The 14,401-nt window shown below is 38.8% G+C and overlaps 1 protein-coding gene across 1 annotated transcript in view; it reads right to left on the bottom strand.

Moving 5' to 3' along the window:
• The window catches only part of LOC111891529 (serine/threonine-protein kinase PBL34), a 31,155-nt gene extending 27,433 nt beyond the window's left edge, over window positions 1-3,722 (bottom strand). Inside the window, exon 1 of the mRNA XM_023887576.3 lies at window positions 2,543-3,722. Coding sequence (XP_023743344.2) covers window positions 2,543-3,584 — 1,042 coding nt within the window. The 5' untranslated portion in view covers window positions 3,585-3,722. The remainder of the gene's footprint in view (window positions 1-2,542) is intronic.
• Between the last annotated feature and the right edge of the window lie 10,679 nt (window positions 3,723-14,401).

Below are 14,401 nucleotides of genomic sequence, written 5' to 3'. Positions count from 1 at the left end.
ATCTCATCTCCTGCCAACATATTGGGTGGAGACTCTCCACATGGCCATACATCTCCTTAATCGCCTTCCATCGAAATCCATTGAAAATCATACCCCTTACTTTAAACTCTATCAAAAAACCCCACATATTAGCACCACGCTCCACTCCTTTCATCTTCCTTGGATACAACGATAACCATTGAGGTTTTTGATGCCTTGATCTTCACACTAAAAATATCATTATCTCGGCACGACATATTTGATGAACGTGTTTTCCCTTATGCATCCATGACACGTAATGCTCCACCTTCCTATCATTTTCTCAATATTTTTGATCCACGCAATTATATGGCATCTCGGCTCCTTATGTCTAATCCATCAACCACCACCTCTCACATACCAACTCCTATCACCAGGCAATTGTCACCCATCATACCTACATCAACATCTCCATCATCACCCACTTCTGTCACTTTTTTCGCCCGATCCAACCTCTGCTCCAACTAGTCACTCTACTCTGGAAGCACCTATGGTGACAACCCCCACTATCTCGGTTCCCCCACCACTTTCATCAACCCCTCTATTCATAAGCCTTCAACTCATCTTATGCATACTCGAGATCGGAGTGGTATTTACAAACCCGTTAACCGTTTAAACCATCACACTTCCGCTCTCTCTACAATTCTAAAATCTCATATCCAATCCCTTCAAGACCCTAACTGGAAATCCGCTATGCATGGAGAATATAGGGATCTTATTAAAAATAGGACTTGGGTTCTTGTAGCGCCTCGTACAGGGTCAATGTGGTGTGCTCTAAGTGACTTTACAAACACAAATTTAATGCTGATGGTTCCCTTAGCAGGTATAAAGCATGACTTGTTGCTAATGATAAAAACCAACAGCTAGGCATCGATTGCAAGGAAACTTTCATCCAGGTTGTCAAACCAGCCACCATACGTACTGTGCTCATCCTGGCTGTCTCCAGAAACTGGCCCGTACATCAGCTTGATGTAAAAAATGATTTTCTTCATGTTCATTTCGCAGAAACAATTTATATGTACCTGCCTCTCGGTTTCACAGACAAATTGAAAACAACTCATGTTTGTTGCTTAAAAAAGTCCCTTTTACGGCCTGAAACATGCTCCCCACGCTTGGTTTCAACGTTTTGCATCACACGCCATGAGTCTTGGGTTTCAACATAACAGATTTGATTCATCTTTATTCATTCTGCACCATGACAATTACATGGCGTACTTACTGATTTATGTCGAAGATATTATTTTAACAGCTTCCACCCCCACCCCATCTGCTCTGCCACATCATCACCACTCTCGGTAAAGAATTCTCCATGAGCGACTTGGGGGACTTGAACTGCTTTTTGGGGATTTTTTTCACAAAATCATCGTGAGGCATGTTCTTCTTTCAATAGAAATATGCCTCTGAGATTCTTCAGCGAGCCATCATGATTGACGCCAACTCTAGTCGTACCCCTTTGGATCTATTAGCAAAACTAGGGAATGGTGGCACGCCTGTTTCAGATCCTTCATTATACCACCACCTTGCGGGGGCACTCCAGTATCTTACATTTACTCACCCCGACATTTCATTTGCTGTCCAACAGATCTGCCTATACATGCACGAACCACAGAGAGCCACACTTCCACGCTTTCAAATGCATTTTGAGGTATATTTGGGGAACTCTTGATCATGAACTCCAATTGTACTCCTCACCCTCCATGGCTTTCACTGCTTATTCTGATGCAGATTGTGCCCTGTCACTCGCCGGTCCACCTCATGATTTTTTGTCTTTCTCGGCGATAACCTCATCTCTTGGTCGTCCAAACAAGAACACAATGTGTCCCGGTCCAGTGCAGAGGTCGAATATCGTGGTGTCCCCAATGCCTTCGCTGAGATATCTTGGTTAAACAACTTGTTATGTGAGCTTCACTTACCTCAGCGATCATCTACTCTCATCTATTGTGATAATGTGAGTGTCATTGACATGTCGGCCAACCCCGTTCAACATCAACGAACCAAACACATAAATATTGATATTCATTTTGTTCGCGACAGAGTTATGTCCCTTCGAGATATCAGTTTGTTGACATCTTCACCAAAGGACTCCCATTTCTGTTGTATGGTTTGTTCTCGTGTATTCCTAACAATACGCCATTAAAACGACGCAGAAAAAATTGAAAAGATTCATCCACTTAACTTTTGAAAAAGACATAAAAGCCAATTCATTTGGGATCCTTGAAATCCACTCTTTTTCCTATTCAAATCTCACCACTTTGTCTTGTGGTTTCAATGTTGAACTTTTTGAAAATGTTGCAATGTCAAAGGTCTTTCACTCAAACGCCTTGATCTGCTTAACCTTTATTAAAATGCTTTAAATTATATCCCCATTTTGTTTAAGAAATATTTGAAAGGTGTGTAACTATCAATCATGTTAACGAGAAGTGAATTGGTCTAGTTTACAGGAATAAAAATAGATGAAGCAATATATCTGTAAGGGAGCAAGAGTCCAGAACAAAACACAGAGTAAATGAACAGAGAATCATACCATGGATTTCCCCATTTGACTGGAAGAGAAACATTGGCATCTTTCTACCGAATATGGTCATGCTTGCAGGGTGCAATGTATTACTGGTTTTCTCCTGTAAAACTAGTATAGATTCGAGTCCGACCATAACCTCAGCCATTGTAGGACGTTGCTTTGGATGGCTATTTAAACACCGTTCTGCAAGCCTTGAGAACTCCTTTAAACCTTTAGTCGATATTCTCTCCCTTATATTAGGATCAACAATTTGCTTTAACCTTCCTTCTTTCATTGATTCTTGAGCCCATCTTGCTAAACCCCAGTGATCCTCATCAAGACTTTCATCCACTGCTCGTTTCCCACAAAGTACTTCAAACATTACTACACCAAACGCATACACATCGGATTTTCTTGTCAACCTACCAGTTGAGAAGTAATCTGGATCTAGATATCCGAATGTTCCTTTCACAACAGTGCTTACGTGTGTGAACTGTTGATTTGTTGGACCTACCTTGGACAATCCAAAGTCAGAAATCTTAGCTGCCCATGTTTTATGTAACAATATATTTGAGCTTTTCACATCACGGTGTATAACTCCATGCTTAATTCCTGTACCAGTGTGAAGATAATTTAACCCACGAGCTGCCCCTATGCATATATTGAGTCGCAGCATCCAAGGTAGAGGAGTTTGAAGTTTGTGGAGATGATCTTCAAGGGTTCCATGGGGCATATAATCATAAACAAGGATTCTTTCACTCCCATCAGTGCAATAACCAATCAAAGACACCAAGTGACAGTGCCTTAACTTAGAAAGCATCTCAACTTCTGCCCAGAACTCTACGTCTCCTTGGTTAGAAGTTGAATCTAACCTCTTGATGGCAACAACTAAAAGCCTTGCCTCACTAATGATGGTTCCTCTGTAAACTTTTCCAAACCCACCATGGCCGATCACCAACGACTCATCGAAGTTTTGGGTTGCTCGTTGAATCTCTGGAAAGGTAAGCCGGCGACATGGTTCTGGCCATTCTAAGGTTGAGGAGGACTCAACCTCATGACCGGTAAACATAATTACTGATGTGAGTGACGACTAGATTCTGGTTGCAAATTTTTTAATATATCATCTAAGACAATTATTTGCAGGAGCTTCACAGCGTGAAAGGGAATTCTTATCCCTTCTTTGTGGTCAAACAGACATTGATATTTCTTCGCATGAAGAGATATTTATTTTCATTTAATTAAAAATATTATTCGAGGGCCGGTCTATAGAACTGTCATATAGCGATGGTTGTAAACCGCGTTTTCTTGGAAATTAAGAAATAAATTCACTGCATTTGCATGTTGCAGTTTCCACGAATGTGCAACATGAAATAAATTCACAATAATTCGGCAGGGAGTGGTCACAGTCAAGTCAAGCCACCGGAAATGCACTCCAACTCATTGCCACGTTATCTCAAGTGTTTGCTCAAGTAACAACCCACCACCGATTCACTCAGACATTTAAAATGGTTACCACTCTACAATTTATTTATTTATTTTTTATTTTTTATAGTTTTATGATTAAATTAAATAAAAAAACATAATACATAACATAATAAAATATTTTAAAATAATTGAAACCACATTACATTAATTAAAAAACATAGAAAATTAAACCTAAAATAATAGAAAATTAAAACTAAATTACTAGAAAACATAGAAAATAAAACCTAAATTACTAAAAAATATAAAAACATAGAATCTAGTAGCAATATTTTTTGAGAACTTGTTGTTGAATTTTAAAAACACGTTCGTCGTCGTCATTTTGTCGAGATTTATAGGTTGGGATTAAGATGATGGAACTTGAGATGATTGTGGAGATTGTGCGTGAAATTGATGACGTTGAGAAGTTTGGGGTTGAAATTGCAGAGAAGGTTGTTGTTGAAAGGTGTCACAACTGGCAAATTTAGGGTCAAAATGGTATTCATGTACAAAGAATTTCTTTATGTAACGTTGTTGCATTAGACAATTGAAGTTCAAAATGACAATGCTATATGAGTACTTATATGCTTACACCTAGAATCAAGTTGTAATATCCTCTCATAGGCCAAACTTGATCTAATAGTTATGCACAAAACCATTTTTGGGCCTTTGCTTAGAAACTCTTGGCCCAAATACTCCTTAATCGAAAACCCACCCAAATGGGCCATAATGAACTCGAAAGCCCACACCACAAGGACCGAAAACCCTAAGGAGGGGTGTTTTCGGCCACCCTTTAAACTGAAAACCCTTTTTCCTTGGCCATGATTTTGGTTTTAGGTGCAAGACCTAAGGCTTTGACTTGTAGTTGACACCTCATTTCTTTACCCCATCAAACATCCAAGCAATACATATCAATACTCATCATATTTCCATGACATGCAACCATTTGCACACCAAGTATCCATAAGAGGCACCTTAGGAACGAACATGCAAAGATAAAAGGCCTTACCCCCTTCCTTTTTATTCTCAGCCGAGTGTGGAGACTCTCCACTCTTGCCATGTCCTTCCTACCTAAAAACCCTTTTCTCTGTAACATCCTATTTCAGATTGTCCGTGATTAGGGTTCGTGCGTTGCAAACCAAGCATGCGGAAGTCTCAGGGTTGCGATGAGTTGCTAGGAGCGTAATGAATCTCTTCACCTTTCTGTGCATATGAGGTTCATTGGAATCGGAGTTAAATCGAGGACGCAATGGAAGTTTGAAGTTGTAGCAGGATGAGTCCCTTATTTGAGAAAGGTGGCAGTTGAGTACGCTAGGCGTACATGTGTGTACGCTTAGCGTACTCATGTGCGTGAAATTAAAGCGGAGTCATCCAGTACGATAGGGGTACCAGAGGGTACGCTGGGCGTACTACGTCCAGAAAGAAACCCTAATATTTTGGAGTGTCCCTATTTAAGGAACATTATGTCTTCATATCCAACCACCATTTCCAGATTGCACCTCTCTAAAAACCCTAATTCCGGTTCTTTGAGCTTGAGTGTCTATTCTGAGCTTATAAGTGTTCTTGTGGGATTTTTGGAGTGAAGAAGGAGCATGGAAGAGAATAGAGTTGGAGTCTAGGATTTGGATCTAAGCTTTTCTGTGGATCGAGCGTCATTTGAAGGTATAAAGATCAAATCTTTCCCATCCTTTTGATTTCTGCATGATATGGTCTATTTTAGGGTTTTTGGTCCCAAAGCATGAAGCTTTATGAGTTGTTGCACTCCAGAGCCTAATGTTTGTTCTTTAAAGTGTTTCTAGCGGAGAGGATCCATACAAATGAGGTCTTGGACGTTGGAATCAAGCTATGCATGAGTTATGAGCTTTTTTAGATAAGAGAGGGAGTGTTTTGGGTGTTTGTGACCTTCTCAGCCATGCAAAGACTGAAAGTTACTGACTTTATGGAGTAAGAGCCTTTAGCGAGTCCAGATCAGGGATTTGAGTTGATGTCTTAACTGATTAAGACCAAATGAGTAGAAAGAGTGAAAATAAGGAGTATGTTGAGCGTAATTCCTGTACGCCCCACGTACTGCCCCAGTGTCCCCGATGGCCAATCTAGATTCGTGAGTACGCTAAGCGTACCAAGAGAGGTACGCCCTGCGTAACCTCACTGTGGACTTTTGGGCTAAGTCTCTTTTTGGGCCTTGAGTGTTGGGCCTGGAGTTTGGGATTGTTGTAATAGAGTTTCGGATGAGAAGAATATGCGTATGTGCTTTGGGCCCTTGAGTTGGGCTTACCATTTAGATTTGAGAGTTGGGCCTCGGGAATGCCCATTTATTATTGGGCCTTGGTGGGCCCAATGGGTTTTAGCTTATCGATAGGCTGGTTAGTGGACTACCTTATGACCTAATTAGTGAGAGTTTGGACTTAGTTCCTAATTGGGTTAATTGTGGTTTTGGCTCAGAGTTAGAGGCCGGTGCGTAGCAACAACGTTTATAAGGGTTGTTCATCATCCGAGGTGAGTCTTCTCACTATACTTACCATGAGTGGTATCCTTGTGTGACTGAGCTGTCTTATGTGCTTATCTGTGTATTGTGATATTCTGCATTATGTCTTTGTGATTTATGCGGATTATTATTATTATTATTATTATTATTATTATTATTATTATTATTATTATTATTATTATTATTATTATTATTATTATTATTATTATTATTATTATTATTATTATTATTATTATTATTTATTGAGTTGGGACTGGAGGGTCCACCCGAGTTTTGGGACCGGAGGGTCCCACTGAGACACATCGACCGGAGGGTCTTATATAAGTATAGCCATGAGAGGCTACTGAGATGTGTGTGGTATTTTGGGGAACTCACTAAGCTTCGTGCTTACCGTGTTATGTGATATGTGTTTCAGGTTTTTCTCAGGACCGCAGGAAGGCGTCAGCTTGATTGTACACATCATAGAAAGAGTTATATTTTGAGGATCCTGGATTATTCATCAAACAATTATGGAGTTGTGTTGTAAGTTAAATAAATGATATTGTTTTGAAATGTGTTAGGACAAATATGTGATTTTTAAAATGAAAATTTTGTTTGAAAATTTACGTCGCTACAAGTTGGTATCAGAGCCTTGGTTTGAGGGATTTAGATGCACCTTCGGGTATGTCTGAACTTAAACTGGGGATTTGTGAAAGTTTTTTAGAAGAAATGATTTTCTAAAACGAGCAAGAGTTTCTAAGAGAAAACGAGAAGAAGCAGTTGTACAATTAGCCATAGCTCGAACACTGATTTCCCAAAATACCCTTACTTATTTGTTTGTGTTATGAGTTCTTATTGAGATATTAGTGATGCATGCTAGAAGATAGGCTAGGTATTTCATATATTAGGGCTAGATTTGCCTAATTTGTGATGCCTTAGCCTAGGAATTGTTGCTATCTGTGATGTGCTTTGAGTATGTGCAGAGTAAATGTATCCAAGATGAATCTTTTAGAGAGATCTTTGAGTAGATGAGTAAATCTAGGAGAGATACCTAGATGAGCATTGGGGGAGCATGCTGAGGGAGAAGTTAGATACCTGCAAGAGGTAGAGCTGCTTAAGTTCGGTGATACCTTTTGAGAGCGGCTAGAGCAAATAGAGTTGTAACCTAGAGTGGTTTTACGTGTTGGTGGAGATTATTCGATACCCGAATGTTGCTTACTTTGTGCTTTATGGAACCCTTCACGATAGGAGTCAGCTACTAAGTGAATATGACGATATTCAAGAGGTAGATGGCTGGCATCGTATGGAGTTCTTCAGCAGCAGATGGTAGAGAAGTGTGAGAACCTAGGAAGAGCCTAGGGAGTGGCCATAGTCAGATGAGTATGCTGATAGAGGAGAGTATTCGCTGGGTAGCGACCAAGTATATCGGGATTGGTGATCGATAAGGTTGAGCAGCTACTTAGGAAATTTGGGACGTTCCGTGTGGAAAGTATGGGTAGATGTGGCAGGTAGTATGGGCCCATACTACTCAAAGCAAAGGACGCATACTCGATACAGGGAGAATTCTAGAGGTTCTAAGTAGAAGGTGAACCCATGGTTCGAGTACCATGATTCGTGGCGGTTAGTGCTTCTAGTTTTACCAGTTGTCCCGTTGTGGTTGATTACACTTAGATCAGATGATAGAGTGTGGGGCCAGATGTGACAACCCGAAACTTTTATTCTGTACGCTTGGTCAACTATATCAATATTTAACTCAATTTCGTTACCTTTTAACGTCATTTAAGAGTTCGTTTAAGTGTTCTAAGCTTGAGTACAGTCGGTAATGAGATTAGGAATGAGTTAAAAAGTCGTATAAAGTCAAAACCGGGCCATATACCCTCTTGAGAGGTGTGTACGACCACACACCCATCCCCCAGCTACACACTCCTCCCTATATATATATATATATATATATATATATATATATATATATATATATATATATATATATATATATATATGGTGACCCTCTTTACTCATTCCTTTCTTTTGGTTGCACTCTACTTTCTCTCTCTAGAAACTTCATCCAAGAACACTCTAAGGGCCTCAAAAACGTTAAGTACTCCATCATTTCGCTTGTTATACTGGTAAGACACCTTGATCTAAGCCTAAAACTCTTCATGTTCTTCGTGTTCTTCATCACTTGAAGGTGTACGGCCACACACCTTTATAAGGTGGCCGTACACACCTCAAAGACCCTCTAAAGTGAGAGTTTGACCCCCTATCATCTAGTTGGACTTGGTGTGAGATTTAAAACACTTGAAAATCGACTTTTAGAGCATAAATGAAGAGTGTATGGCCGCACACCCCTGTGTATGGCCGCACACACCCTTTGTACATTCGCACACTCCTGTGTGCAAACGCACACACATCCTGGCCGCACACTATGGCCGCAAACACACCACAACCTTTGATTTTATGGCGTTACTCCTCCCTCGCTTAATCATTTATGGCTCCGACACTTAGTTCAAGCATTTCCAAGTCTTTAGGGTGGTTACCTGTCATGTTTAGTCATGGAATACCTTAATCTAATGCATATATGTGTTACTATATGTTAATAGGATCCACTTAGGTACGAAACATCCATTAACATTCATCACTCATACCGATCGTACATTCAGATTCCACGTTAAACGGTGAGTTCACACCGCTATGCTTTTATAGTTTTTAAAACATTTTCGGGTGGGGGGGGGGGGGGGGGGGAATACAAGCCAAACATAAATGTTTTCACAAGTCAAAAACTGATGCAATTACAACAAGTTTCACATTAAACATTTAGATATTTTATCCCTTTTGTAATATGCAGAGCATAAGGGACATTTTCTAAACATAATTACATAGTTTCCAGAACAGTACATGAACACAACTTACCAGTCAAACTATAATAGGTATAGTTTGGGGATTTCATTACTGGTTTTACAGAATCAAAGTACATGCAAAGTCAAACATATAAACTATGATAAATTTAGTTTATCCATACAAATAACAAGAGTATCTTACTAAATAATTATTAATACTCTACACCGTTACAAACGATTTCGACTCGAGGATAACAGAACAACATTTAAACTAGTTAATACAGGATTGTGAGACCTTCTTCGTAGTACCCTGCGAGGTACTAGTAAATCCTCTACTTTTAGTGTAACTAGAGTCTCCTGGAGGGAGAGCATGAAATTTGTGAATAAATCTATTCGGGACCGACAATACCACACCTGAACTGTTAGCTTCAGTTAGGCGGGCACGCCTGGGGTGAAAAATTTTGTAACCGTACGACGCATGAAGAAACTTCTAGGAGGTCATCAGTCATATTAGCATGGTTATACGAACTCACAATAGTATCAACTAACCTTTGTTTACGAGATTTCATTCTTCTATAGTTTTATTTTAAATTAATAAAACTACCTATCTACATACTGCTGGGATCCAAGGTTTTCGAGCAGAACATACATTACATACTGGTGGTAGCCAGGGTTTTTACAAGCGAACATACTTTTCATACAAAAATCAACAAACGTGTTAGAAAATATTAGATTTTCTTGGAAAGCATGCATACATATTTCAGAACTTGATAATAATGGTTTTCGATACAAACGACATTATACTTATAATGAAAAGAAACCATTTGTACAAATTCAGTGACTAGTTTCCAGTTCAAAAACATGCTTATGAACTCACTAGCTTTATGCCGATACGTTTGCAAAACTGCTTGTGTTCTCAAGACAACGTTAGACAGATACCTTGCCAGCTTTTGGAGAAGACATAGCATTTTGGAGTCTCGTCTTTATCTTTTGCTTATACTGATGTATACAAACTATGTTTTCAAATAGATGTAAATATTCATATTGTAATGTAATGGCTGTGTTTACTTTGATTGCTATGATACGATTGTTGTGATACTACGCATGATGTTACCCGCCCCCGGACGTTTCCGCCGTTATTTCTGATGGTTCGGGGGTGTGACACCAGAGGGCCATGTTGAGCAAGTTTTAATGGAGTATACCTTGAGAGGGAAATCGAGTTAGCTTCCGATAGATTTTATTGGTGAGATTCCAGTTGGAGTCGCAAGGATTAGGGATGAGTAGAGATGATGCTTATTGGATGATCGAGCTCTGAGCTGAGCTATTGGTTGATGGATGAGACGTCACCTTCTGTGGCAAGAGTGTGCTGTCCCCGTTTCCTGGGAGAAGCAAAAGGGATATCGAGTTTTTGGTTTCAGAGTTTGGACCCGTGGGGGTAGCTTATGGTGGTGACCTTTTCACCAGAGTATTTGGGCAGTATGTCTGCTGTGAGGTATTTCTTGTATCATGGAGTCATTGTGGGGACTGAGATGGAAGAGACCCAGGAAGGTGCCCGTATGAGTGTGGCATGCTTTTGGCAACAGTTTTAGGTGATTAAGAGGAATATATCGGGGCGGTGACCCACGTTGTTATGTTGTGCATCGGCTTTGAGAGTGAGGTCTCGTGCTTTGATGATGATTCCCGTGTTGGGAGGCTGTTCGAGGAGTCAGTGACGAGGTGTGTGATAGTGCATTATTTTTGGACTGAGGGTCAGGATTATTTCGGAACAGTTGAGGTGTCCAACGGTATATCGGTCTGAGGTTTCGAGATGACTAGAGGCAGTCACGTTGGGAGGAATTTGAGGTTTTTATCTGAGTGTTTACGTGGTATGTTCCAAGAGTCAAGTGTGATGAACCTGGTGGAACAGTCTATGGAGTAAATTGTTGGTATGCCCACTGGTGATTGTTTGAACCTTAAGTGGGGGAGAACTGGGTAGTCAATTGAGAAGATCAACAATTCGTTCAAGTGCGGTTAGAGAACTGATTATGGAGATCTGCGGTGTGGACACATAAACCTAGTGTTGGATTAGATGTCTAAGCCCATAACTATTATTGGTATGTATTCGAACCGAGAGTAGCATGGTCCATTTGGGTTGTATAACACCAGGACAATTTGTTAGGATGGACTCTTGAGAGAAGGTTATATATGATTTATTAATATATTATAAGTTCTAATATATTAATATGAAATCATATGTTTTAATTAGTATTGATCGAGAATTAATTTGGAATTAATTTAGTGATCAAAAGATACTAATTAAATCTATGGGGACTAATTATGGTAATTAGTTTTATTTATATGTGTTAGGCTTATGATCCATGTTGGACCAAGATTATGTATGGATACATAAATAGTTGGGCCACATGAACCATGGATCATAACACCCATGGGTATGGATTTGGGTTATACCCATGACCTTTGGAATTCCACATATAAATATGTTACTTCATAGCCAAAATCACCATTAATGTATTGTTGGAGGATATGGATGGTTTTGGTGTGTAGGATTCTCTCTCAAGTATCATCCTTTGGCCTAGGTGAGTTGTGATTCCATTTGAGGTGCAACACTTGGGGCACTAAGTTTTTAAAGGCCAAAGTCTTTCTAGCAACACCAAATACATCAAGACTTCAAGCTACATAAAAGGTATGTTACTCTAACTAGTATCTTATTTGTTTATGTCAAATTGCATGCTAGTTGTAGGTTTAATGCATTGGAAACCATTTGCATGTATAATTAGTGAAAACATAGATCCAAGGTATTTAGGGTTGTATGTGCACCATAGGATGATGTAGTATACTAAAACCCAACAGTGGTATCAGAGCCCACTACTAGAAAACAACCCTTTAATGACGCACAAACAATGACACGCGTTGATAGAGGACGCGCATATGTACGTGCCCTAAAATATAATTTCAGTTTTGCAAAATTTGACGGATAGAGGGCACGCATTTGTGCGTGTCCTAAAATTAATGTCCAACGAAAAATATTAAAAACACGGAAGGCACATAAATTTAAGTGGGTGTCGTGTAGAGATGTCGCTTTATAAAATTTTAATATGCGCTTCCCTCTTTCATGCAACTAAGGGGGAAACCAAATCCCAAAAAAATTCAAGTACCCCGCCATCCCCAAAAATCGAACCTCACAATATCTTTCATGGAGTCGGTGATTGGGGGTCTACGACTCCTCAAACTTGAAACGCCGACAATTTTAAGGCTTTTCTTGTCCCCGATATCAAAGAATAACTAGGGTTTTTACTTTTTATGCTCTGGACCACACAAGTGTGCACCCATGAACTAGGGCTTTTATTAGCCAATCTGATTCATTTTCACTATTATTGGTTCATTATCCAATCGCCAACCACTGCTCACAGCACTTTGCCATCGTCAGTTTGACGTTTCCGCCGACGATTATGCCAAGAGAAACTATGCCAACAATGTGTATGAATACAATACCGTCATTGGATCTCTCACTTATCAAAGAAGGTATGTCTCTCGCTAATTTTTTTCCATTTCCTAATCAACAGCAGCATGCCCTTTTCACTCCACTTTTTCTCTCTCTACAAACAACCAAGAAGCAGCAGCAGCAACAACACAAGAAAGATGGGCGAAGGAAAAGGCTCATCCCTAGTTCATCTTCGAGTTATCATCTTATGCTTAGTTTCTTTTGGTTTTTCCATTGCCGATGTAGCTATCACACCCCCAAACCAAGGATGGCGGAAACGTCCGGGGGGTGGAGGACTTCATGCATAGTATCATAACCACAATGGCAATAGTAATTCAAGCAAACACAACCAACATATATATAATTGAAAGAGTTACATAATTGTTTGAATTACATGTTTCCAAATCAATTACAATATGTTGACAAAATATGAAATGTTGACGCCTTAACGACCCATCCTCAAAATGCACTTTGTTACCTGTTTAGTGATTTCCTGAGAATATAAGTTGTTTGAAAAAGTGTCAACACAAAGGTTGGTGAGTTCATAAACATTTGTTTTAAACTTGATAAAAGCTTTTCTCTTATAAATGTCATGTTTGTTCCAGAAAAATCCGATATTTTCCTTAAAATGTGTAATGTAGTCTTATATCCGAACACCGAAATGTATAAGTAACCTTTCTTACTTATAGAAACTAACGTAAGTTTAAATCGACATAAACACGTTTTAATTCAATGAAATTCCCGTAAATTCTTATGTGTGTTAATACTTTCTGTGAGTTATTATAACCATGCTATGACCTAGTTGGCCTGAAACGACGTTCTTCAGGCGTCAGGAATGTTATGACATTTGTCACCCCATACCTTCCGGTCTAACTGTTGCATGCAGTTAAGGTGTGGGTTTGTCAAACCCAATATAGATCTATATACAACTATCACGCTCTTCCTCCAGGAGACTCTGGTTACAATACAAGACTTATTGGTAAATGTGAAGCGAATGTCTCACAAAGTCATTAACGAATTTACGTGTAATGTAATGAAAATCCCATTTTGTATAAATGTACCCTTTTTGTGTGAGTGTGTTATGCAATGTATCAAAAACTATACCTATTATAGTTTATCAAAACAAGAGTAGTAGTGGTAATGTACGTAAACTATATTTAACATAGTTTATTCAAATGTTTGTATGAAATAGATGTACTTTGATTATAACAATTTTGTTATCCTTTATATTCTATATATATATATATATATATATATATATATATATATATATATATATATATATATATATATATATATATATATTAAAATCCATTTATTAACTGATGCATGTCTATATACCAAGAAAAAATGTCATTTATTTGCAATAACATACATTCACATAAAGATGTACACCTTGCTCGACATGTTACAAGGTGAAATGAAATTGTTAGTATTTTTCTGTTATTAACAGATTCCACTACTGTTCTTAGAATATTTATAGAAAATTCATAATAGATCCAAATTCGAATCTGTAAATTCTAGGAGTTTGGAAAATGATTCTAGTTTGTTCATAAAATTTCCCATGATTTTTAGTGACCTCCAAGTTAGCTGAAAACGTCCATAAACACAGACTGGTCCAAATTGGTCCTTGAAATGATAGG

The sequence above is a fragment of the Lactuca sativa genome, chromosome 5 (genome assembly GCF_002870075.4).
Source record: "Lactuca sativa cultivar Salinas chromosome 5, Lsat_Salinas_v11, whole genome shotgun sequence".
Classification (NCBI taxonomy): domain Eukaryota; kingdom Viridiplantae; phylum Streptophyta; class Magnoliopsida; order Asterales; family Asteraceae; genus Lactuca; species Lactuca sativa.
The sequence above is the reverse complement of the archived record's forward strand: the minus strand, read 5'-3'. Positions and strand labels throughout refer to the sequence as shown.